The sequence below is a fragment of the Scyliorhinus torazame genome, chromosome 6, assembly GCF_047496885.1.
Source record: "Scyliorhinus torazame isolate Kashiwa2021f chromosome 6, sScyTor2.1, whole genome shotgun sequence".
In the NCBI taxonomy this organism is placed as follows: domain Eukaryota; kingdom Metazoa; phylum Chordata; class Chondrichthyes; order Carcharhiniformes; family Scyliorhinidae; genus Scyliorhinus; species Scyliorhinus torazame.
In genome coordinates, this window is record NC_092712.1 from 196,946,610 (window position 1) to 196,970,117 (window position 23,508).

Genomic DNA, 23,508 nt, shown 5'->3' on the forward strand with positions numbered 1-23,508 from the left:
TCAGATAGGCAGGGTCACATTGATGCAAATCTAATCAAGTTACCCACGCTCAGCATATATTTGTAAGAGATAATTGTAAGAGAAATTTGTGGCAGTATGTGACGGAGAAATGTCTCTCAGGTTATATAAAAACTACATATTAAATATTTTGAAATATTTTTATTCAAGGCTTTTAACATATTTACTCAAAAATATCTGAAAACCAAAAACATCAACCTGAACAAAAAGCCACAAATCCTCAACCTCCCCCTGTATCAACATCCGACCACATCCCACCTTCCTACCCCTTATCCCCGCCAACATCCTCCCTCTCAGCTGACCTCTCAATCCTCCTTGAAGAAATTAATAACGGTTTCCACCTCCAGGTGAACCCCTCTCCCGACTTTGCAAAGCAAACTTGACCTTCTCCAACTGCAGGAATCTGCCAAGTCACTCACCCGTAGCCCATCTTCCACGGCTCCGTATCCCACCAACACAACAAAATCCACCTCCGGGCTATCTGGGAGGCAAAGGCCAAAACATCAGCCTCTCTCCCCACCTGGGCTCCCGGATCTGTCGACACACCAAATATCGCGACCTCCACAGTCGGGGCCACTCCCACACCCAGAACCAGGACCATGGCATCCAAGAACCCCTGCCAGAGCCCCCTCAGTTTTCAAAACGCCCAAAACACGTGGGCATGGTTCGCAGCTCCCCCCACACCTGTCGTCCACTCCCGCAAAGAAGTTGTTCATCCTCGCCATCATTTTCTTTTTAAATTTAGAGTATCCAATTCATTTTTCCAATTAAGGGGCAATTTAGATTGGCCAATTCACCTACCCTGCACATCTTTGGGTTGTGGGGGCGAAACCCACGCAGACACGGGGAGAATGTGCAAACTCCACACGGACAGTGACCCAGAGCCGGGATCGAACCTGGGAATTTGGCGCCGTGAGGCAACAGGGCTAACCCACTGTGCCACCATGCTGCCCTCATCCTCGCCATCATGTGGGCCCTATGCGACTTCCGGTGGCGACCATGGTGTGAGTGGTCGCACACAGGGCAGCTCCTGCACGAAGGCACAGAAAATAGCTCTTTTTACTCGATATGGAGTGGAATTTTGATGAAAAGGGCGGAGGAATAGTTTCCCCCGGGAGTGGCATGTCTGCTGGTTACCAAACCCAGCAGAAGACTGTGAGGGACCTGGCTAAAGGTTTGGAGGAAACCTGTGGTGCAGCAGCCAGTGTAAGGATGGCTGAGGGGGAAGGACTGGTGCAAGGTGGAAAGCCCCAAATGGAGCAGTTGATGGCTTAAGGAGGAATTCCACCAACAGAGGAAGGAATGCGGGAAAATCACTCGAAGGCCATCAAAGAAGCTGTGGCACCCCTGAAGAGTTTGTTGGAATGGGTGGAGAAGTGTTGGGAGGTGCAGGGGTCACAGATTCGGGAGATCGAAGGAAAGTGCTCGGACCACAGCGATCCTGTGGTGGCTCTGGAAGTGAAGGTGGGAACAAGGTCCGAATTTATCAGGACATTGGAGCAAGTTGGCGAAGCGGCGGGCAGGGTTCAACAAGGCCAAGGCGGTGCCGTACTGGCGGCAGATCAGGTTCGGGGTACTTTACTCAGCAAAATGATGGGTGACGTTCGCAGGCCAGGAGTATTATTTCAAGATCCCAGAAATGGCCGAAGACTTCATTAAGGAGCATAAACTGGGGGAGAACTGAGTGGACAATGCTGGAGAACCGGGGTGCTAGCACTTCGTAATGGTTGGGGACATGTTTGAAGTGGGGAAGGGATTTTTGCCCCTCAGGTTTGGAGGGGGTCCTTTTCTGGGTTTGTTCTTTACTGTTGGGATTGTAAGGGGTGGTAAGGGTGAAGGGTTTATGTTTTATGGGACTGCTTGGTTTCAGCATTTGTTTGTTTGCTTTTGGGGGAGGCGGCCTGGAGTTCAGGAGGAGTCTTTGTTTGGGTGAGGGAGGGCAAGGTCAGCAGGGAGCCTTCCTCCTTGAGCTGAGGGGTGGGGTGGTCATTGGGAGGTGCCTTTGAGCTAGCAAGTAATGCTGGTGAATGGAAGTGAGGTGGTGGGGGGGGAGAAGGCCGAGAGGGGTGGCCGGGTGGGGGGGTTATTGCGACGTGGCAGGGGATGAGAGATGACATGGTCAGCGGCGGAGAAAGGGTCATCTAGGATGGGCTAGGTATAGGGTGGAATTAAGGGGGCGGGAGTTAAGTGGGGCAAGATGACGGACGGTAGAGGGGATTGGAGGCGTAAGCTCCGGTAAGGTTGGTAACGTGGAATGTCTGGGGACTGAATGGGCCGGTTAAAAGGTCTTGGGTGCACGCGTACCTCAGGAGCTTGAAAGCGCGAGTGATCTTTCTGCAGGAGACGCACCTCCGTGTGAAGGACCAGGTTCGGTTAAGGGGGGGGGGGAAGTCAGGCAGATTTTCAACCAGGGGTTTGATTCGAATTTGAGAGTGGCGATTTTAAAGAGCAAATAAAATGGGATTAGTGACTGCAAAGGAGGTGAGGGATCTGGGTGGGAGATATGTGATTGTGAGTGGAGTATTGGAAGGCAAGCCGGTGGTGTTGGTAAATGTGTACGCCCCAAATTGGGATGCTGTGGGCTTTATGAGGGGATTGCAGGCAGCGATCCCGGATTTGGCCACGTACCAGTTGCTCATGGGAGGAGATTTTAACTGTGTCCTGGAGCCGAGGGTGGATAGATCGAGCCCCAGGTCGATGGGTAGGGTACAAATGGCAAGGGAGCTGGGTGGGTTTATGGAGAGGATGGGTATGGTGAATCCATGGCACTTTCAGAACCCAGGGGGAAGGGAGTAGTCCGTCTTTTCACATATCTACAAGGTGTATTCGAGGATTGATTACGCCGTAGTGAGCCGGGAGATTTTGGTTGGGGTGGAGAGTATGCGGGGATAGTTATAGCCAATGGGGACGGGAGGTGTCGGCGGCCATTTTTTGGGAGCACCGAAGGCAGTGGTTCTGGGGGAAATTATTTTGTTTAAGGCTCATGCGGATAGGGAAAGGAGAGAGGAATATGACCATCTTGTGAGCGGGATAGTGGAGGTGGACAGGGTATTCGAGGGGGCCCACCGTGGAGGGATTGGCGAGGAGGATAAAGTTGCAGGGGCAGCTTGAAAGGTTGACAACAGGGAGGGGGGAGTATGGGGAGAAGCCGAGCCGCATGCTGGTGCACTAGCTGCAGAGGCAGGCTGCATCCAGGGAAATATTGAAGATACGGACTGGGGCTGGGGATGTGGTGTCGGAGCCGGAGAGGATAAACGAGGCATTTAGGGAGTACTACCAGGGACTGTACGAGGCGGACCCGGGGGGAGAGGAGGGGGACATGGGGCAGTTTCTGGACGAACTGGAATTTCCCCAGGTGAAGGAAGCAAAGAGGCAAGCATTGGAGGGGCCCCTGGGCTAAGGGAGGTGCTGGATAGTATAGGGGTATGAAGTCGGGGAAGGTCCCAGGGCTGGATGGTTACTCGGCCAAATTTTATAAGGAATTTGCGACGGACCTGGCACCACACCTTTTGGGGGCGTTTAATGAAGCGCTGGAGAAGGGTGAGCTGACAGAGATGATGACGCAGGCAGTAAATCCCGAAAAAGGGCAAGGACCCGGTGGAATGTGGGTCTTATAGGCCCATATCACTGTTGAACACGGATGTGCAAGTATTGGCTAAGTTGTTTCGGGGAGGATGCAGGACTATGTCCTGGGTGTGGTTGCAGAAGATCAAACAGGCTTCGTGAAGGACAGGCAGCTCGCGAGTAATATAAGACGGCTATTGAATGTAGTGATAAATCCGTCGGGGGTTCTGGTACCGGAGATGGTGGTGTCCATGGACACGGAGAAGGCATTTGATCGGGTGGAGTGGCGGTACATGTTTGAGGTTTTGGGAAGGTTTGGGTTTGGGCATGGGTGCGGTTGCTGTATGTGGCACCTAGGACGAGTGCGAGGATGAATAATATGAGTTTGCGAAGCTTTGACTTACACAGCGGTACGAGGCAGGGATGCCCGCTGTCAGCGTTGCTGTTTGCGCTGCCATAGAGCCGTTGACGATGGTTCCTCGGGGGTCGGCGGAGTGGCAGGGGATTATGAGGGGACAGAGGAAGCATCGGGTGTCGCTCGATGACGATGACCTGTTGCTGTATGTTTCGGATCCGCTGGAGAGCATGAGAAGGATTACGGGCCTGCTGCGGAGGTTTGGAGGGTGTTTAAATGTAGGGAAAAGTGAGGTATTCCTGTTGAATGAGCTGGGACAGCGGGCTAATTTAGGGGGGATGCCGTTTGTGGTAGCGAGGGATAGGTTTAGCTGTTTGGGGATTCAGGTAGAGAGGGAATGGACAGGGCTCCATAAGTGGAACTTAACGAAGCTGGTAGAGAGGTGGGATACACTGCAGTTGACGTTGGCAGGAAGGGTCCAAGTGGTGAAAGTTCAGGGGCTGGTTTAGCACTGGGCTAAATAGCTGGCGTTTAAAGCAGACCAAGGCAGGCCAGCAGCACGGTTCAATTCCCATACCAGCCCCGAAAAGGCACAGGGATGTGGCGACTAGGGGCTTTTCACAGTAACTTCATTTGAAGCCTACTTGTGACAATAAGCGATTTTCATTTCATTTCAAATGAATTTTCTGTTGAGGTTCTTGTGTATCTTTCAGGCTCTCCTGATCTTTATACCAAAGGCCTTTTTTCAGAAATTGGACACAAATCATTTTGGACTTTGTATGGGCGGGGAAGGTGCCGAGGGTGGGGAGGACCCTGCTACAGAGACGCAGGCAGCAGGGGTGTTGGCATTGCTGAATCTGCTTCATTATTATTGAGCGGCAAATATGGATAAGGTGCGGCAATGGTGGGAAAGAGTAGGAGTAGAGTGGGTTAGGATGGAGGAGGAATCTTGTAAGGGGTCCAGTTTAAGGGCTAAGGTGACGGCAGCGTTGCCAATGACTCCGGGTAGGTATTCAAGGAGCCTGGTGGTGCAGTCCACAGTGAAGATATAGAATCAGTCGAGGGGGCATTTCAGGGTGGCAGGGATGTTGGTGTTAACGCCGCTGTGCAAGAATCATGGGTTTGAGCCGGTGGGGACGGATAGTGTACACAAGAGGTGGAGGGAAGTGGGTCTGGTCAAGGTGAGGGATCTATATTAGGAGGAAGGGTTCGCCAGTCTGAGGAGCTATGGGAGAGGGTAGGGCTGCTGAGGGGGAGAGAGTTCAGGTAACTGCAGGTTAGGGACTTTGCGTGAAAGGTCTGGAGGGGGTTCCCTCGGTTGCCGGGATACACCCTGTTGGAGTGACTGCTGCTTCCGGATGTGGAAGGGGAGGGAAAATTGGTGATGTATACAAGTGTCTGGGGAGCAGGGAGGGGAGCGGGTGGTGAAGATCAAGGAGAAATGGGATGGGGAGTTGGGAGGGAAGATCAATTGGAGAGTATGGAGTGAGGCACTGCGTAGGGTAAACGGGACATCCTGTGCAAGGATGAGTTTGATACAGTTTAACGTGGTGCACAGGGTGCATGTGACTCGGACGAGAATGAGTGGGTTCTTCCGGGGGGTAGCAGATGACAGCGAATCACGCGCACATGTTTCTGGAGTTACGAAAAATTGGGAAGATTCTGGGTAGGCATGTTCACAGTCTTCGCCAGGATAGTGGAGGAGGTGGACCCGGACCCTTTTGGTGGTGATATTTGGGGTTTCAGAGAAGCCAGAGCTCATGGAGAGGAGGAAGGCCGATGTCGTGGCCTTCGCCTCTGATTGCACGGCAGCAAATTTTGCTGAGTTAGGGGGCTTTGCAGAGGGGTTTGAGAAAAGGTGGGGGGTGTTTGAGGAGCTGTTTGTCACGGGGGCAGGGGGAGGGAATAGAGAAGGTGAAAAGGGGGGAACATTTTGTACAGACTGTATAGTTGATCGTTGGGAAGTGTGTTTCCCAGGGTGCTTATTTGTTGTAACCTATTTTGATACATGTTTGTAATAAAATACATTTTTTAAAAAAATTTGGGCCCTATGCACCACCTTAAACTGGATGAGGCTCAACCTCTCATACGAAGGGGACACGTTCACCCTCCGCAAGGCCTCCACCACTTCCCAGCCCGCACCGCCTCTCCCAGCTCCTCCTCCTATGTGCGCTTAATCTCCTCCACTGGAGCACCCTTCCTCCCCATCAATTCCTTGTAAACATCCAACACCCTCCCCTCCCCTCCCCTATATCGTCCTACAACAACTTGTCCTGCAACATCAACGGCAGCAGCCCCGGGAAGGACAGCACTTCTCCTCAGGAAATCTCTCACCTGCAGATACCTAAAGCCGTTCCCCTTGGGCAACTCGTACAATTCCTCCAACTCCTCCAGCCCACAAACATGCCCTCTATAAACAGGTCCCTAAAGTACTAATCCAGGAACCTCGCATCCAGCCCCACTAACACAAACCTTTGGTTGTCACATATCGGTGCCCGATATGCCCTCTAGCCCAAAATGTTGCCTGCGCTGACTCCACACCTATAACGCCGAAACCATCACTGGGCTCATGTAGTACCTGACCAACGAGAACGGAAAAAGTGCCAACAACAGTGCCCTCAAACCCGTCCCCCTGCACGACACCACCTCCATCCGCTTCCAAACCGATCTCACTTCCACCGCCCATTTCCTCACCATTGCAATGATCGCTGCCCAATAATAAGTTATCAAATTTGGCAATGCCAGCCCTCCTCCCCTCCTTTCCAGGAACACCCGCCTCACCCGCGGGGTCTTCTCCACCCACACAAACGCCAAAATTATCCTGTTAACCTTCCTGAAAAAGGTCTTGGGAACAAAGATAGAGGTGTTCTGGAACATGAACAAGAACCTGGGTAACACTGTCATTTTCACCGTCTGCACGTGCCCAGCCAGTGACAGCGGCAACACATCCCACCTCTTAAAATCCACCTTCATTCCCTCTACCAATCGTGCCAAGTTCAATTTGTGTAGCTGGGCCCAGCTCCACAACACCTAGATTCCTAGATATCCAAAACTCGCCCCCACTGTCCTGAACGGCAACCCCCTAACCTCACTCTTTTGCCCTCTAGCATTGATTGGGAACACCTCGCTCTTCCCAATGTTTAATTTGTACCCCAAAAACAACAAATCGTCCACATAAGCAAAACTCTATGCTAGGTACCTCCCCGCTCAATCCCTTGATGCCCTAAGTGCCATTGCCAACAGCTCTATCGTCAAGGCGAAAAGCAACGGGGTGGCGGGCACCCGTCTCGTCCAACGATGCAACCCAAAGTACCCCAAACTCATCCCGGTTTGTGCGAACTCGTCACCTGTACAACAACCAAACCAAATCCACAAACCCCTGCCCAAACCTCCTCCAAATACACCCGCTCCACCCGATCAAAGGCCTTTTTCGCATCCATTTCCACCACTACTTCTACCTCCTGCCCCTCATAAGGCATCATAATTACATTAAGTCGCCTGCAAATGGGTGGTGGCATGTCGAAGGAAAGTCGCACATTGGGTGACCCCTGCTCGAGGCATGTTTTTAGGAGTTTTAATGCCCGGTCCCGGGGGTGATTTGTGAATGATTGGCTGTAGGAAGGTATAAAGAAGGCAAAGGATAAACATATGGATGATAATGGAATAGTGTAGATGGGCTTTAGATTGGTTTCACAGGTCGGCACAACATCGAGGGCTGAAGGGCCTGTACTGTGCTGTTATGTTCTATGCTGAATGTCATAGAGTCAAAGGAAAACAGCCGTGAAAAAGGGAGGGAGTGAGGGTTCACCGTCGAGTGAGAAGACCAACCTTGGACCTGGTAAGATGGCGGAAGCTGGGCTGCTGGGTGAGGTCGCACTGCTTACAACAGAGAAGATGACTGAGGTGATGTCCTTGGAGTCAGAGAAGCGGTTTGCAAAGCATATAGAGGTGCTGCGAAAGGAGATGGCGGTGGCATTGTAGGTGGAGGAGGTAATTGCCCCGGTGAGGGTGGCTGTGGCAAAGACATCGGCCGAGGTGAGGGAACAGGGCAAGAAGATGGAGGGAGTGGAGGAGGCCATGAGGCAGCACAGTGACCAGCTCACCTCGATGGCGGATGAGCTGTGGAGGGTGGTCGAGGCCAACAAAGGTCTGCGAGCAAACATGGAGGACTTGGAAAACTGCTCGAGGCGGCAAACTATGAGGATTGTGGTGCTGCCCGAGGGGGTGGAGGCTCGAGGCTGACAGAGTACTTTACCAAGATGTTGGCGGAACTGATGGGGGAGGCAGAGGAATCCTCTCGGTATGAACTGGGCCGAGCTCATCAGTCGCTGAGGCCTAAGCCGAAGTTGAATGAGCCGCCAATGACAGTAATCATCTGTTTTCACAGGTACCATACGAAGGAGAAGGTCTTGAACTGGGCAAAGCAGAACCAGGCGGTGCAGTGGGCTGATGTTCACATTTACCAGGACTTGACAGTGGAACTGGCAAGGAGGCAAGCAGCTTTCGGCCGAGTGAAGGCATTGTACAACAGTGGGGTACGGTTTGGAGTGGTGTATCCAGCGAAGCTGAGAGCTGACCAACACTCCGGAGACTTCTATTTTGAGGCAGAAGGCTTGGGGCAGAAGTGAAGAATTGGACTGAAGAGGTGTTGTGGACTGTGGAAGGGGAGTTGGGAGAGTGTATAAAAACAGTTTTGACTTATGTTTTTACTTCATGCTGTTGCAGAGGTTAAGTTTTTTTATTGTTGTCCTTTGTAGTGATAGTGACAGGTTTTTTTTGAGGTGTGTACGTTTGTTTCTTTTCCTGGGACTGGGCGGGAGGGGATGGAAGGCCTGGGCAGGGGCCCCCGCACTAGCAAACGTCCGCCTTCAGGATCTTCAGAAGCGCGAAAACATGCCACCGTTTAACCGGCCCGTTCAACCCTCGCACGGTCCATGTAACCAGCCTGGTCGGGGGGCTCTCTGCCCTGCTCCCCTGCCAATCAGCCATATCCCCTTGTCAGCCCCCGGTCCGCACCACGTGCCCCTCTAGGCCCGCCCTCAGATGTCCGCTGCCACCTTTCCCTTCTTAACTGCGCCACACCAACCACACCCATGTCAGCAACACTTTCCTCCCACCACAGCCAAACAAAGAACCAACCCAATACCCCCTCCCCAACACCTTCCTCCTGGCGACGGCCTACTTCACTCCCGTTAACTAGTCTGCCCAGCTAGCATGGTGGCCCCTGCCCAAGGCCTCTGACTTCCCCTCACCCCCAATCCTCCCAACCACCAACAAATAAAAGGCACACTCACCCTCACCGTCTTCGCCCACATCAGGATCTTCTCTTTATCCAGGAACTGATGCAGTCTCACCAGCATCACTATTGGCGGTTCCTCCATCTGTGGCATTCTCCTCAGCACCCTGTGCACCTGATCCACCTCCAGGGGTCAAAGGCCCCCTCCCCCATCAGCTTCTCCAGCATGCTCACCGCGTACTTGGCGGCCTCCGCTCCCTCTATGCCTTCAGGCATTCCAACAATCCTCAAATTCTGCCCCTTGGATCAGCTCTCGTGGTCCTCCAATTTCTCGCTCAGCCTTTTCTGGCTGCTCATCACCATCCCCATCTACGCCTCCAACGAGGTTAGCCGATCCTCGTGCTCCACCATGATTCCTCCACCTTCTGGATCGTCAGGCCCTGGGCCCCCTGCCTCTGTTCCACTCGCTCAATCGCCGCTTAAGTGGCTCCACCACCTTGGCCAAATCCTCCAAGCCTTCTTTCCTCTGCTGCTGGAATTTGCCATTTAGGAACTCCATCAGCTGCTCCATCGACCATTCCGCCATCTTCACCGGTGTCACACCACAAAGTTTTCCTGCTCTAAGTGTTCTCTCTTTCTCGTGGCTCTTCCCGCCCACTGATCCATACACTGACCTCACTCACCAGAGGAGTATTACCTTCCCTGGGCACTCATACACCTTTTGCCCTCAAACACCACACCATGCGGGTGGGGAAGGACTGAAAAAATCCACCTTGAGCAAAAGCCACAAAATGTGCAACCACTCACTCCATGGCTGCCACTGGAAGTCCCCTACATATTAAATATTTAACCGTATATTTAAACATGCACTCATACTACAACTATAGCATTACAACTTAGAATGCACTGAATGCAGAATCCAAGCCTTAACTCAGGAAAGAAGAGTGGTGGGGTCTAACTCCATTTCAGGGCCAGCTTGGGCCTATGCACCTAATATATGCTATATAGGGTTATAGTGAGTTAAAAGCTTAAAATTTCCTTTGGTGCAAATGCTCTACCAAAGTGTTGAAACAGTGACTGGTGAACCGAGTGCAATCCAACAATATATTTAAAGCCAAAAAGTAATTTAATTGGTATTATATATAAGCCAAATAAAGGTATTATTAATTTCCCCCAAAAGGCAACATTAATCCTGTGGAAAAGAACTATTCCTTGCGCCCCAAAAACAATTTCCATTTTAGCAGTATAATCAGATCTCTTACTTGCCAAGAAAGTAGGGAACTGTAAACAATACATGATAAATATCGCTGTGACTAACAAAATGGCAAGTACTTGCACTGAGTACATTGAAAACAATGCTTCTAAATCCATAATTATCTCAGTCACAATATATTTTATGGGTGTCACATAGAATTCCTACAGCGCAGGAGGCCATTTGGCCCATCGAGTCTGCACCAACCCTCCGAAAGAGCACCCCATCCAGGCCCACGCCCTCATCCTATCCCCATAATCCCATTTAACCTTTTGAACACTAAAGGGCAATTTAGCGTGGTCAATCCACCTAACCTGCACATCTTTGGACTGTGGGGGAAACCAGAGCACCCGGAGGAAACCCACGCAGACACGGAAAGAACGTGCAAATTCCACACAGTCATTGTCCCAAGGCTGACACTGAACTCGTGTCCCTGGCTCTGTGAGGCAGCAGTGCTAACTACTGTGCTCCATTGTGTACTTGATAAAACAGGTTTACTACATTTAATCATTTGCCATTCTAAAATAATCACGACCTAAAACATACATACTAGCAAACACAAAATCTACCTGTGGACCACATAACTAACAATTACAAGTTCTTTTCCAGCTAGTATTTACATAACCCTCAACCCCTTGGATTGTGTAGTCAATGGTGAAGCAATGGTGCTCGCTGTTGACCTGGAAAAATTACCCACAAGATCTAGAAATCTTATAGTGTGATTTTCCCTCTTTCTGACAACAGTTTAAAATGAGATGTCAAATAAGGTGGGATGTCTTGTTGTGCAGCAGTACTGCTATCAGCTAACAGCGAAGCAGCCAGTCATATTGAGGAATCCTCACACAAACCAGGAAGCTTAAAGCACTGAACAGTCTTTCACTATTAAATTTTCAGATGGTGACATATATAACAATCTTTATTGTCACAAGTAGGCTTACATTAACACTGCAATGAAGTTACTGTGAAAAGCTCCTAGTCGCCACACGCCGGCGCATGTTCAGGTACACAGAGGGAGAATTGAGAATGTCCAAATTACCGAACAGCACATCTTTCTGTAACTGCAACATTATATTCTGCAGTCTCTCCTTCCTTATGTACGGTATGCATTGTTTGTACAGCCTGCAAGAAACAATACTTTTCACTGTATACCAATACATGTGACAATGATAAATAAAATAAAATCTTTCGGGACTTGTGGGAGGAAACCGGAGAACCAGAGAGGAAACCCACGCAGACACGATGAGAATGTGCAGACTCTGCACAGACAGTGACCCAAGCCGGGAATCGAACCTGGGACCCTGGAGCTGCAAAGCAACAGTGCTAACCACTGAACTACCGTGCCGCCCAATAAAGGATGATGATTGGATTAAGGTTGGGGGGGGGGGGGGTCTTGGGGTTTCAGTATGACAGGTATCCAGGAGTCAAAGTTGTTTTAACGATTGTCCAACGGAATTTGAGCTCCCCGGGTATTTGCGGTGCAGTCCTTGCTGTAGGGGGTGGTCCCACAGGTATGATGCCCCAGAAATCGGAAGTTATGGGAATTCACCAGGACGCCTCAAGACTGCCTTGTAGAATTACACCCAGCAACATTTAAATTTCCACATGTGCGGATCTCAGATGCTGGAGAGTAATGGTGGTGAATGCTGACAGTTCCACAGTGGTAATGACTATGGCGAAATCTGGATCAATATTACTCCTCCGGTGTAAGGAGCAGATTTACCGTGGGACTTCCAGGTAAATCTCCAAAATAGATACGGTTAGACACAGCCAGGAGATCGGTCACAACACATGTGCTGTGCCGCTAATAACGAGCCAAAATAGAGGTTGACTATTTTCCTTGCACGCTGAAACAATGCTGTCACAACAACGGCAAAGGTGCCTTCTGTAATGCTTACCAAGCCCGCTGTTCTAGACGCCTGGTGGCCAGCAGCCTCGCGCCGTGCCCAGCACCTGCGGGCGGCCGGCACTCCCCGCGGAGCAGCAGCTCGACCCTGAACAACAAACAGGGATCGGCCAACCCCTGGGGTAGGGGTGCGGCCGGTCGACCCCAAGGTCGGGGCGGGGGGGAGGCGAGGCACGGGCACGGTTGTTGGCGCGAGCAGGGGGCACGGCCTGGCGGCTGCTGACCCATTCTGACGCAACGTCCACGCTCTCCCCTCACTTACCCGTTCCATTCCGAGTTCCGACCGCTTCCTGCTCGAGCCACTTCCCCATCCCAACACTGCCCCACGCGGCGCGCATGTGCGAGCGGCGGAATGGGGAGTCCGCGCCACAGGGGCGTAGAACGTTGAGAAGCGGAAGTGATATTTGCAAACCTTTCAGTGCACAGAGGCTTAGGAGTGACATTTATCCAAATAAAACCACCTCTCTAAAGGAGACAACTCAAGCATCCCTGGTATTAACTTGGTAGAAGGTCAAGGATATTTTCCACGGAGGGTGGAGTTGTGAGGGGCCGTGGCAGATGAAGGGAGGGGGAGAGTGGATGGGGGAGATGAGGGGAATGGGTTGATATGGGGGGGGGGGGGGGGGGAGGAGATAAGATGGAGAGGTCGATGAAGGGAGGGGAGAGATGAAGTGGAGAGGGAGATGAGGGGGTTGGGGAGATGGAGGGCAGAAGAGGGAGATGAAGAGTGGGGACACCGAGGGCTGGAGAGGGAAAGGAAGGGCTGGTGGGGAGGGGTACATGGAGTGGGGGAAATGAAACGGAAGGAGATGGAGTATGTTTGGGAGAGGGTTGTGGGTAGGGGAGGACGGAGGGATACGAAAGAGGAAGTTGGATGGGTGCAGGAGATGAGGTGAGAGGAAGGGGATGAGTGAATGGGGAAGTGGGAGATGAGAGGGGAGATTAGGTGGATGGGTAGATATGGAGAAGAGGGGTGAAGTGGAGAGACAGAACAAAAGGGGACATAAGGCGACGTGTAGAGACAGAGAAGAGGAAAGATATGATGGGGAGATTCAACAATTTCCGCCTTTATGTCCTGCCAAACCTCTGCGCGGCTACCCTCCTGGGGTTGGACTTCCAATGTAACTTGCAAAGACTGACCTTTAAATTCGGCGGCCCTATAACCCCCCCTTACTGTCTGCGGCCTCGCGACCCTTAAGGTCGACCCGCCTTCCCTGTTTCCGAACCTCACCCCGGATTGCAAACCCGTCGCCACCAGGAGCAGACTATATAGTGCCCAGGACCGGACCTTCATCAGGTCAGAGGTCCAAAGGCTACTGAGGGAAGGGGTCATCGAAGCGAGCAACAGTCCCTGGAGAGCTCAAGTAGTGGTGGTAAAGACCGGGGAGAAACATAGGATGGTCATTGACTACAGTCAGACCATCAACAGGTTTACGCAGCTGGAGGCGTACCCTCTCCCCCGTATAGCCGACCTGGTAAACAGGATCGCGCAATACAAGGTCTTCTCCACGGTGGATCTCAAGTCCACCTACCACCAGTTACCCCTCCGTAATAGTAACCGCAAGTACACTGCCTTCGAAGCAGATGGGCGGCTCTATCAATTTTTAATAGTTCCCTTTGGTGTCACTAATGCGGTCTTGGTCTTCCAGCGAGAGATGGACCGAATGGTTGACCGGTACGGCTTACGCGCAACGTTCCCGTATTTGGATAACGTCACCATCTGCGGCCATGACCAGCAGGACCACGACACCAACATCCGCAAATTTCTCCAGACCCCGAAAATCCTTAACTTAACGTACAATAAGGATAAATGCGTATTTAGCACCGACCGTCTAGCCATTCTAGGCTATGTAGTGCGAAATGGAGTTATAGGCCCCGACCCTGAGCGCATGCGCCCCCTGATGGAGTTCCCCCTCCCTCACTGCCCCCAAGGCCCTGAAGTGCTGCCTAGGGTTTTTCAGTTACTACGCCCAGTGGGTCCCTAACTACGCAGACAAAGCCCAACCCCTAATCCAGTCCACAATCTTCCCCCTGTCGACGGAGGCCTGCCAGGCCTTCAGCCGCATCAAAGCAGACATTGCAAAGGCCACGATGCGTGCCATCGTCGAGTCCCTCCCCTTCCAGGTCGAGAGCGATGCATCCGAAGTAGCTCTGGCGGCCACCCTCAACCAAGCGGGCAGGCCCGTGGCCTTCTCCTGTACCCTCCATGCTTCCGAAATTCGCCATTCCTCGGTTGAAAAAGAGACACAAGCCATAGTTGAAGCTGTGAGACATTGGAGGCATTGCCTGGCCGGTAGGAGATTCACTCTCCTCACGGACGGACGGTCGGTTGCTTTCATGTTCGATAATGCACAGCGGGGCAAGATTAAAAACGACAAGATCTTGCGGTGGAGGATAGAACTCTCCACCTTCAACTATGAGATCTTGTACCGTCCTGGGAAGCTAAACGAGCCTCCTGATGCCCTGTCCCGCGGCACTTGTGCCACTTCACAAGTGGACCGCGTCCGAGCCCTCCACGAGGACCTCTGCCACCCGGGGGTCACTCGTTTCTTCCACTTCATCAAGACCCGCAACTTGCCCTTCTCCATCGAGGAGGTCAGGACAGTCACCAGGGACTGCCAAATCTGCGCGGAGTGCAAGCCGCACTTCTACCGGCCAGAGAGGGCGCACTTGATAAAGGCTTCCCGTCCCTTTGAATGCTTCAGCATGGATTTCAAAGGCCCCCTCCCCTCCACCGACCGCAACACGTATTTCCTGAACGTGATTGACGAGTACTCCCGGTTCCCATTCGCCATCCCCTGCCCAGACATGACCGCAACCACCATCATCAAGGCCCTCCAGGGTATCTTTACACTGTTCGGTTTCCCCGCGTACATACACAGTGATAGGGGGTCCTCCTTTATGAGCGACGAACTGCGTCAATTCCTGCTCAGCAGGGGCATTGCCTCAAGCAGGACGACCAGTTACAACCCCCGGGGAAACGGACAGGTGGAGAGGGAGAACGGAACGGTCTGGAAGACTGTTCTACTGGCCCTACAGTCCAGGAATCTCCCAGTCTCCCACTGGCAAGAAGTCCTCCCGGTGGCCCTCCACGCCATCCGGTCGCTGCTCTGTACATCTACCAATCAGACACCTCATGTTTCCTTGTTTTCCCCAGGAAGTCCTCCGGGACCTCGTTCCCAACCTGGCTAGCGACACCCGGACCAATCCTGCTTCGGAAGCACGTGCGGGCGCACAAGTCGGACCCGTTGATCGAGAGGGTCCACCTGCTACACGCTAACCCCCAGTACGCCTACGTGGTGTTCCCTGACGGCCGGCAAGATATGGTCTCCCTACGGGACCTGGTGCCTGCCAGAACCCCACGCGCACCTGAACCATTAACCCCCCCACCCCACAGCACCTCACTGGAGGGTCAGTACTCCCGCCGCTCCTGCCTAGGCCTGCCCACTCACCAACGCCCCCTACAGGCACCCCCCCCCCCCCCCCCCCCTGGTGTCAACCGCTTGCCCCAACAGCGCCGCCTAGGGGTGACGAAGCTGCCAGGGAGGCCAAAACCACGTTCCCGGAGTCACAACCACCTGGACCCCCACCAGAATCAACACCGAAGCCCAGACGATCCAGAAGAACAACCAGGCCACCCGATGGACTGATTGCTTCGCTGTGACTTTAACTGTGAACGAACACTTTGTAAATATTCTCGACAGCCCTGTAAGGGGGTATCACGGTACCTCCATATGTGATCATACCATGTTAAAGGCGACTGTTGCCACTGGCCACCACCCCCGCCGGACTCTTTTTTAACAGGGGGTGAATGTGGTATTATCAGGTATTGCTGATGACCATTGGTTAAACCTAGGAGTTTACCATTGGCTGTTGATACGTAGCTCCGCCCTGACAGGCGGTGTATAAGAACCGGTGCTATCCCAGCAGCCTTCACTTTCTGTACCAAAGCTGCTGGGGAACAAGTTTTAGTCGATTAAAGCCTTCAGTTCTTATTTTTTAAAATACAAAAGCCAAACCTCGGCAACAGGTAACAAAACTAACAACCACGCTCCCCATCTCCCACCAAACCCCCCCACCCTCCAGCCCTCAACCTCCCTGTCACCTCCAAGCCCACCTCCTTTTTCTTTTCTCCCCCCTCAAACAAAACAAACACTCAGGACTTCCCCCTGCCCCCTATCCTCCGCTGACGCCTCAATTCACTTTAAAGTCAATAAACCGCATCCACCTCAGGGTGAACCATTCTTCCACTCCACGTATGGCAAACTTGACTTTTTCCATGTGCAAAAATTCTGCCAGGTCACTCACCCATTCCCTCGCCTTTGGCGGTTCCGAATCCGATCAATTTAAGAGAACATGTCTCCAGGCTATCAAGGATTCTCTAAAGGTAAACTCAAGGTAAACTCAACTTGCAGGTTGAGTCCGTAATTAAGAAAGCAAATGCAATGTTGTCATTCATCTCAAGAGGCTTGGAATATAAAAGCAGGGATGCACTTCTGAAGCTTTATAAAGCATTAGTTAGGCCCCATTTAGAATACTGTGAGCAATTTTGGGCCCCACACCTCAGGAAGGACATACTGGCACTGGAGTGGGTCCAACGGAGATTCACACGGATGATCCCAGGAATGGTAGGCCTAACATACGATGAACGTCTGAGGATCCTGGGATTATATTCATTGGAGTTTAGGAGGTTGAGGGGAGATCTAATAGAAACTTACAAGATAATGAATGGCTTAGATAGGGTGGACGTAGGGAAGTTGTTTCCATTAGCAGGGGAGACTAGGACCCGGGGGCACAGCCTTAGAATAAAAGGGAGTCACTTTAGAACAGAGATGAGGAGAAATTTCTTCAGCCAGAGAGTGGTGGGTCTGTGGAATTCATTGCCACAGAGGGCGGTGGAGGCCGGGACGTTGAGTGTCTTTAAGACAGAAGTTGATAAATTCTTGATTTCTCGAGGAATTAAGGGCTATGGAGAGAGAGCGGGTAAATGGTGTTGAAATCAGCCATGATTGAATGGTGGAGTGGACTCGATGGGCCGAATGGCCTTACTTCCGCTCCTATGTCTTATGGTCTTAAGGAGACAAAGGCCAAGACATCAACATCAGTCTCCACCTGAATTCCAGGATCTTCCCACACTCCGAATCTTGCCACCTCTGGACTCGGAACCACCCCACGCCCAAAATTCCGGACATTAGATCGGAAAACCCCTTCTAGAACCCCTTCGACCTTGGTCACGCCCAAAACATATGCACATGTTTCACAGGCCCCCCTGCACACTACACACATCTATCCTCGCCCACGAAAAGAACCAGCTCATCCTCAAGACCGTAATGTGGGCTCTGTGCACCACCTTAAATTGGATGAGGCTTAACCTCGCTCACAACGAGGAAGCATTCACCCTCCGCAGGGTTTCCATCCACACGCCAGCCCCCAACTCCGCCCCCAACTCTTCCTCCCAATTGCGTCTGACCTCCACAGAACTGCCCTCCCTATCCATCAGCTCTCCATATATATCCGCCACCCTCCCCTCCCCAACGTCGTCCTCGGAAGTGACAGCTCCAGAAAGAACGGCACCTCTTTTCTAACAAATTCCCTCATCTGCAGGTACCTCAACCTGTTACCCTTACACAACTGATACATCTCATCAAGCTCCTCCAGGCCTGCAAACCTTCCTCCCACAAACAAATCCCTGAAGTACTCTCTGCCCACCTGCCACCACCTCCGGAAGCTCACATCCAGCCTTGCCGGCGCAAACCTATGGTTGTCACATATCCGCGCCCACAGAGACATGCCTTCCAGTCCAAAGTGATACCTACACTGCTTCCAAACTCTCAACATTCATACCATCACCGGGCTCATGGAGCTTCGGACCGGCGCGAACTAAATCGCTGGCTTAGAAAGCAGACCAAGGCAGGCCAGCAGCACGGTTCAATTCCCATACCAGCCTCCCCGAACAGGTGCCGTAATGTGGCAACTAGGGGATTTTCACAGTAACTAAATTTGAAGCCTACTTGTGACAATAAGCAATTTTCTTTTTTTTTCATTTTAAATAAATTTAGTGGGCAGCACGGTAGCATTGTGGATAGCACAATTGCTTCACAGCTCCAGGGTCCCAGGTTCGATTCCGGCTTGGGTCACTGTCTGTGCGGAATCTGCACATCCTCCCTGTGTGTGCGTGGGTTTCCTCCGGGTGCTCCGGTTTCCTCCCACAGTCCAAAGATGTGCAGGTTAGGTGGATTGGCCATGCTAAATTGCCCATAGTGTCCAAAATTGGCCTTAGTGTTGGGTTTGGTTACTGGGTTATGGGGATAGGGTGGAGGTGTTGACCTTGGGTAGGGTGCTCTTTCCAAGAGCCGGTGCAGACTCGATGGGCCGAATGGCCTCCTTCTGCACTGTAAATTCTATGAAATTCTCTCCTTACTACTGCCTTCAATGCCTCTCACAGCGTGGAGGCCGTGACCTCCCCTGTATTATTCAGCTGAACATAATTTCAAATGGTCGCCCTCACCCTCCCACAGACCCCCTCGTCTACTAGCAATCCCACATCCAGCCCCCACTGTGGCCGCTGAGCCTCCCCCTCCAGCACCCGCAGATCCACCCAGTGTGGCGGGTGGTTAGAAACCACGATCGCCAAATACTCTGAACAAACCACCCCCGCCAACAGCGCCTTATCAATACAAAGAAATCTATCCGGGAGTATACCCAATGCACATGTGAAAAATATAAAAATTCCTTCGCTCTCGGCCTCCCAAACCGCCACGGGTCTGCCCCTCCCATATATTCCATAAACCACACCAATTCTTTCGCCGTAGCTGAAACTTTCAGGGACCTAGGGCACGAACGGTCTAACCTACGATCTCAGCCCTTGCCCCACACTCCTCTGGGCCATCCCCAAGATGTCCGCCACCATCCCTCCTTACCCAACTGCACCACACCAACATTTCCCACGTCAGCATTTCTCCCCACCTCCCACACCCATAGCCAAACAATAAACCAATCCACCCCCTCCCCCGCTCCCTCCTACTGTCGACTCCCCACTTCACTCCCGTTAACTAGCCCACCAGCTAGCATGGTGGCCCCCGTCTGAGGCCTCCGTCTACCCCCCTTCCCCAAATCCGCCCTTCATCCCCCACACCTTGAGACCCAAATATAAAAGAAAGCATACTCACCCTGTCCCCTCCTATTCTCCAATCAACAAATCCATCCTGTGAGCCCATTTTCCCCACATTTCACATCTCCAGTTCAGTGTCCTCACACTCCTCCCTGTCTATGGTCTCTCATAAACTCTCTCGCCTCCTCCAACGTATCAAAATAAAACTCTCAATTCTGATGCGTGACACACAGACAAGGAGGGTACAGCACCCCAAACCTCACCCCCTCCTTCTAGAGGGCAGCCTTGACCTGATTGCAAGCTGCTCGCTGCTTGGCCAACTCCACCCCTAGGTCCTGGTATATTCTCAGCTCGCTTCCCTCCCAGCTGCACTTATTTGTCTGCCTCTCTCATTTCATAATTGTCTCCTTATTGAGAAACTGATGTAGCCTCACCACCATCGCCCTCGGTGGCTCCCCCGTCTTCGGCCTCCTCCTCAGAGCCGTGTGTGCCTGATCCACCTCAAGGAGATAGTCAAAGACCCCCTTCCCCCATCAGCTTCTCCAGCATATTTGCTACATATTTAGAGGTCTACTGTCCATAGACCCCCTCAGGCATCCCCATGATCCGGAGATTCTGCCTCCTGGAGTGATTCTCGAAGTCCTCCACTCTCTCCCTCAACCTCTTTTATCTGTCCACCACCAGCACCATCTCTGCCTCCAGCAAGACCAACCAGTCCTTGTGCTCCCCCATCACCTCCTCCACCTTCTGGAGTGCCAGGCGATGCTCCAGACTCTGCTCCACTCCCTCGATAGCTGCCTTAAGCGGTGCAACCACCTTATCCAGGTCCTCTGAGGCCTCCTTCCTCTGCTCCTGGAACTTGTTGTTCCAAAAGTTCACAAGCCGCTCTGTAGACCACTGAGTGGGCAACGGTGCCCCAGCACCTTCCGCCATCTTTTTCTTTGCCGCACTTCTCCTTTTCTCATGGTCAAGCTGTTGCCTCTTTTTTGTTGCACACCTCATCCAATAAGCCATTAACCGGCCTCACCAGAGGAGGTATTGCAATCCTTCAGTGCTTATACACCATTCACCAGCAAATACCCCGCAAATCGAGTGAGGAAGGACCAGAAAATTCCACCGTGAACGGGAGCCACCAAATATGCGACTACTCATTCCATGGCCGCCACCGGAGGTCCACTGTTCTGCATATCTGACCAACCTATCTTTATCTTCCTGTAACCTGTGATACTCTTCTTCACTGTTAGCCACCCTACCAATCTTGGTGTCATCTGCACACTTACTAATTTCTCCCCCCCCCCCCGGTCTCATAATTACTGTGCACTCTATATAGTTATTGTGCACTCTACATCGTTACTGTGCACTTTACATAGTTACTGTGCACTCTACATAGTTACTGTGCACTCTACACACTGCCTGTGGAAGTAGTTGAGTCGGAAACATTAGGGACCTTCAAGCAGCTATTGGATAGGTACATGGATTACGGTTAAATGATATAGTGTAGATTTATTTGTTCTCAAGGGCAGCACGGTAGCATTGTGGATAGCACAATTGCTTCACAGCTCCAGGGTCCCAGGTTCGATTCCGGCTTGGGTCACTGACTGTGCGGAGTCTGCACGTCCTCCTCGTGTCTGCGTGGGTTTCCTCCGGGTGCTCCGGTTTCCTCCCACAATCAAAAGATGTGCAGGTTAGGTGAATTGGCCAATGATAAATTGCCCTTAATGTCCAAATTGCCCTTGGTGTTGGGTGAAGGTGTTGAGTTTGGGTAGGGTGCTCTTTCCAAGACCCGGTGCAGACTCAAAGGGCCGAATGGCCTCCTTCTGCACTGTAAATTCAATGATAATCTATGATTAATCTAGGACAAAGGTTCGGCACAACATCGTGGGCCGAAGGGCCTGTTCTGTGCTGTATTTTCTATGTTCTATGTTCTACATAGTTATTATGCACTCTACATAGTTACTGTGCACTCTACATAGTTACTGTGCACTCTACATAGTTATTATGCACTCTATATAGTTACTGCGCACTCTATATAGTTACTGTGCACTCTATATAGTTATTATGCACTCTACATAGTTACTGTGCACTCTATATAGTTACTGTGCACTCTACATAGTTACTGCGCACTCTACATAGTTACTGCGCACTCTATATAGTTACTGTGCACTCTATATAGTTATTGTACACTCTACATAGTTACTGTACACTATATAGTTACTGTGCACTCTATATAGTTATTATGCACTCTACATAGTTACTGTGCACTCTATATAGTTATTGTACACTCTACATAGTTACTGTGCACTCTATATAGTTATTGCGCACTCTACATAGTTACTGCGCACTCTATATAGTTACTGTGCACTCTATATAGTTATTGTACACTCTACATAGTTACTGTGCACTCTACATAGTTACTGTGCACTCTACATAGTTACTGTGCACTCTACATAGTTATTATGCACTCTACATAGTTACTGTGCACTCTACATAGTTACTGTGCACTCTACATAGTTACTGTGCACTCTACATAGTTACTGTGCACTCTACATAGTTATTATGCACTCTATATAGTTACTGTGCACTCTATATAGTTACTGTGCACTCTGTGCACTCTATATAGTTACTGCGCACTCTATATAGTTACTGTGCACTCTATATAGTTATTATGCACTCTACATAGTTACTGTGCACTCTACATAGTTACTGTGCACTCTATATAGTTACTGTGCACTCTACATAGTTACTGCGCACTCTATATAGTTACTGTGCACTCTATATAGTTATTGTACACTCTACATAGTTACTGTACACTCTATATAGTTACTGTGCACTCTATATAGTTATTATGCACTCTACATAGTTACTGTGCACTCTATATAGTTATTGTACACTCTACATAGTTACTGTGCACTCTATATAGTTATTGTACACTCTACATAGTTACTGCGCACTCTATATAGTTACTGTGCACTCTATATAGTTATTGTACACTCTACATAGTTACTGCGCACTCTACATCGTTACTGTGCACTCTACATAGTTACTGCGCACTCTACATAGTTACTGCGCACTCTACATAGTTACTGTGCACTCTACATCGTTACTGTGCACTCTACATCGTTACTGTGCACTCTACATAGTTATTATGCACTCTACATAGTTACTGTGCACTCTACATAGTTACTGTGCACTCTACATAGTTATTGTACACTCTTTTAAAAAATATATATATTTATTAAAGTTTTTTAGCAAACACAATTTTTTCCCCTTACAAACAATAACCCCCCCCGTAACAAAATCCGCCACCACCGGGCTCGTGGTATACTTTGATGGCGAGAACGGCAGCGGTGCCGTCACCAACGCCCCCAAGCTCGTTCCTTTACAGGACGCCATCTCCATCCTCTTCCATGCCACCCCCTCTCCCTCCATAACCCACTTGCGGATCATCGCCACATTTGCTGCCCAGTAGTAGCTCCCTAGGTTTGGCAGGGCCAGCCCTCCTCGGTCCCTACTGCGTTCCAGGAACCCTTTCCTTACCCTCGGGGTCTTATTCGCCCACACAAACCCGATAATACTCCTACCTACTCTCTTGAAAAAGCCCTTGGTGATCACGATGGGAAGGCACTGAAACACAAACAAAAACCTCGGAAGGACCACCATTTTGACTGACTGCACTCTTTCCGCCAACGAGAGCGGCAACATGTCCCATCTTTTGAAGTCCACCTCCATTTGGTCCACCAACCTCGTCAGATTCAATTTGTGTAGGGCCCCCCAACTCCTGGCTATCTGGATCCCCAGATACCAAAAACTCCCCATCGCCCAACTCGGCGGTAGGTCCCCTATCCTTCTTTCTTGGTCCCCTGCCTGTAATACAAAAAGCTCACTCTTCCCTACATTGAGCTTATAGCCCCAGAACTCCCCAAACTCCCTCAGAGTCTGCATGACCTCCACCATCCCCTCCATTGGGCCCGCCACGTACAGCAGGTCATCCGCGTATAGCGACACCCGGTGCTCTTCTCCCCCGCGGACCACCCCCCTCCATTTATGAGTGATATGGCCAAGGGTTCGA

At 51.2% G+C, this 23,508-nt stretch overlaps 2 protein-coding genes across 5 annotated transcripts in view; one reads left to right on the plus strand and one right to left on the minus strand.

The window, feature by feature from the left end:
* LOC140425216 (alpha-1,6-mannosylglycoprotein 6-beta-N-acetylglucosaminyltransferase A-like) overlaps window positions 1–12,755 on the minus strand; it is a 181,099-nt gene extending 168,344 nt beyond the window's left edge. Inside the window, exon 1 of one of the 3 annotated variants that reach the window (XM_072509259.1) lies at window positions 12,591–12,755. The gene's annotated coding sequence lies outside the window, so the exon portion shown is untranslated. Of the gene's footprint in view, window positions 1–11,363; window positions 11,540–12,320; window positions 12,537–12,590 lie in introns of those variants that run through there. The other 2 variants (XM_072509260.1, XM_072509261.1) reach the window with 2 other exon arrangements.
* Window positions 11,964–23,508, plus strand: part of fam221a (family with sequence similarity 221 member A) — a 202,511-nt gene continuing 190,966 nt past the window's right edge. For both annotated transcript variants that reach the window (XM_072509263.1, XM_072509266.1), the window contains exon 1: window positions 11,964–12,159. In XM_072509263.1, the coding sequence (XP_072365364.1) occupies window positions 12,056–12,159 (104 nt within the window). In that variant the 5' untranslated portion in view covers window positions 11,964–12,055. The remainder of the gene's footprint in view (window positions 12,160–23,508) is intronic.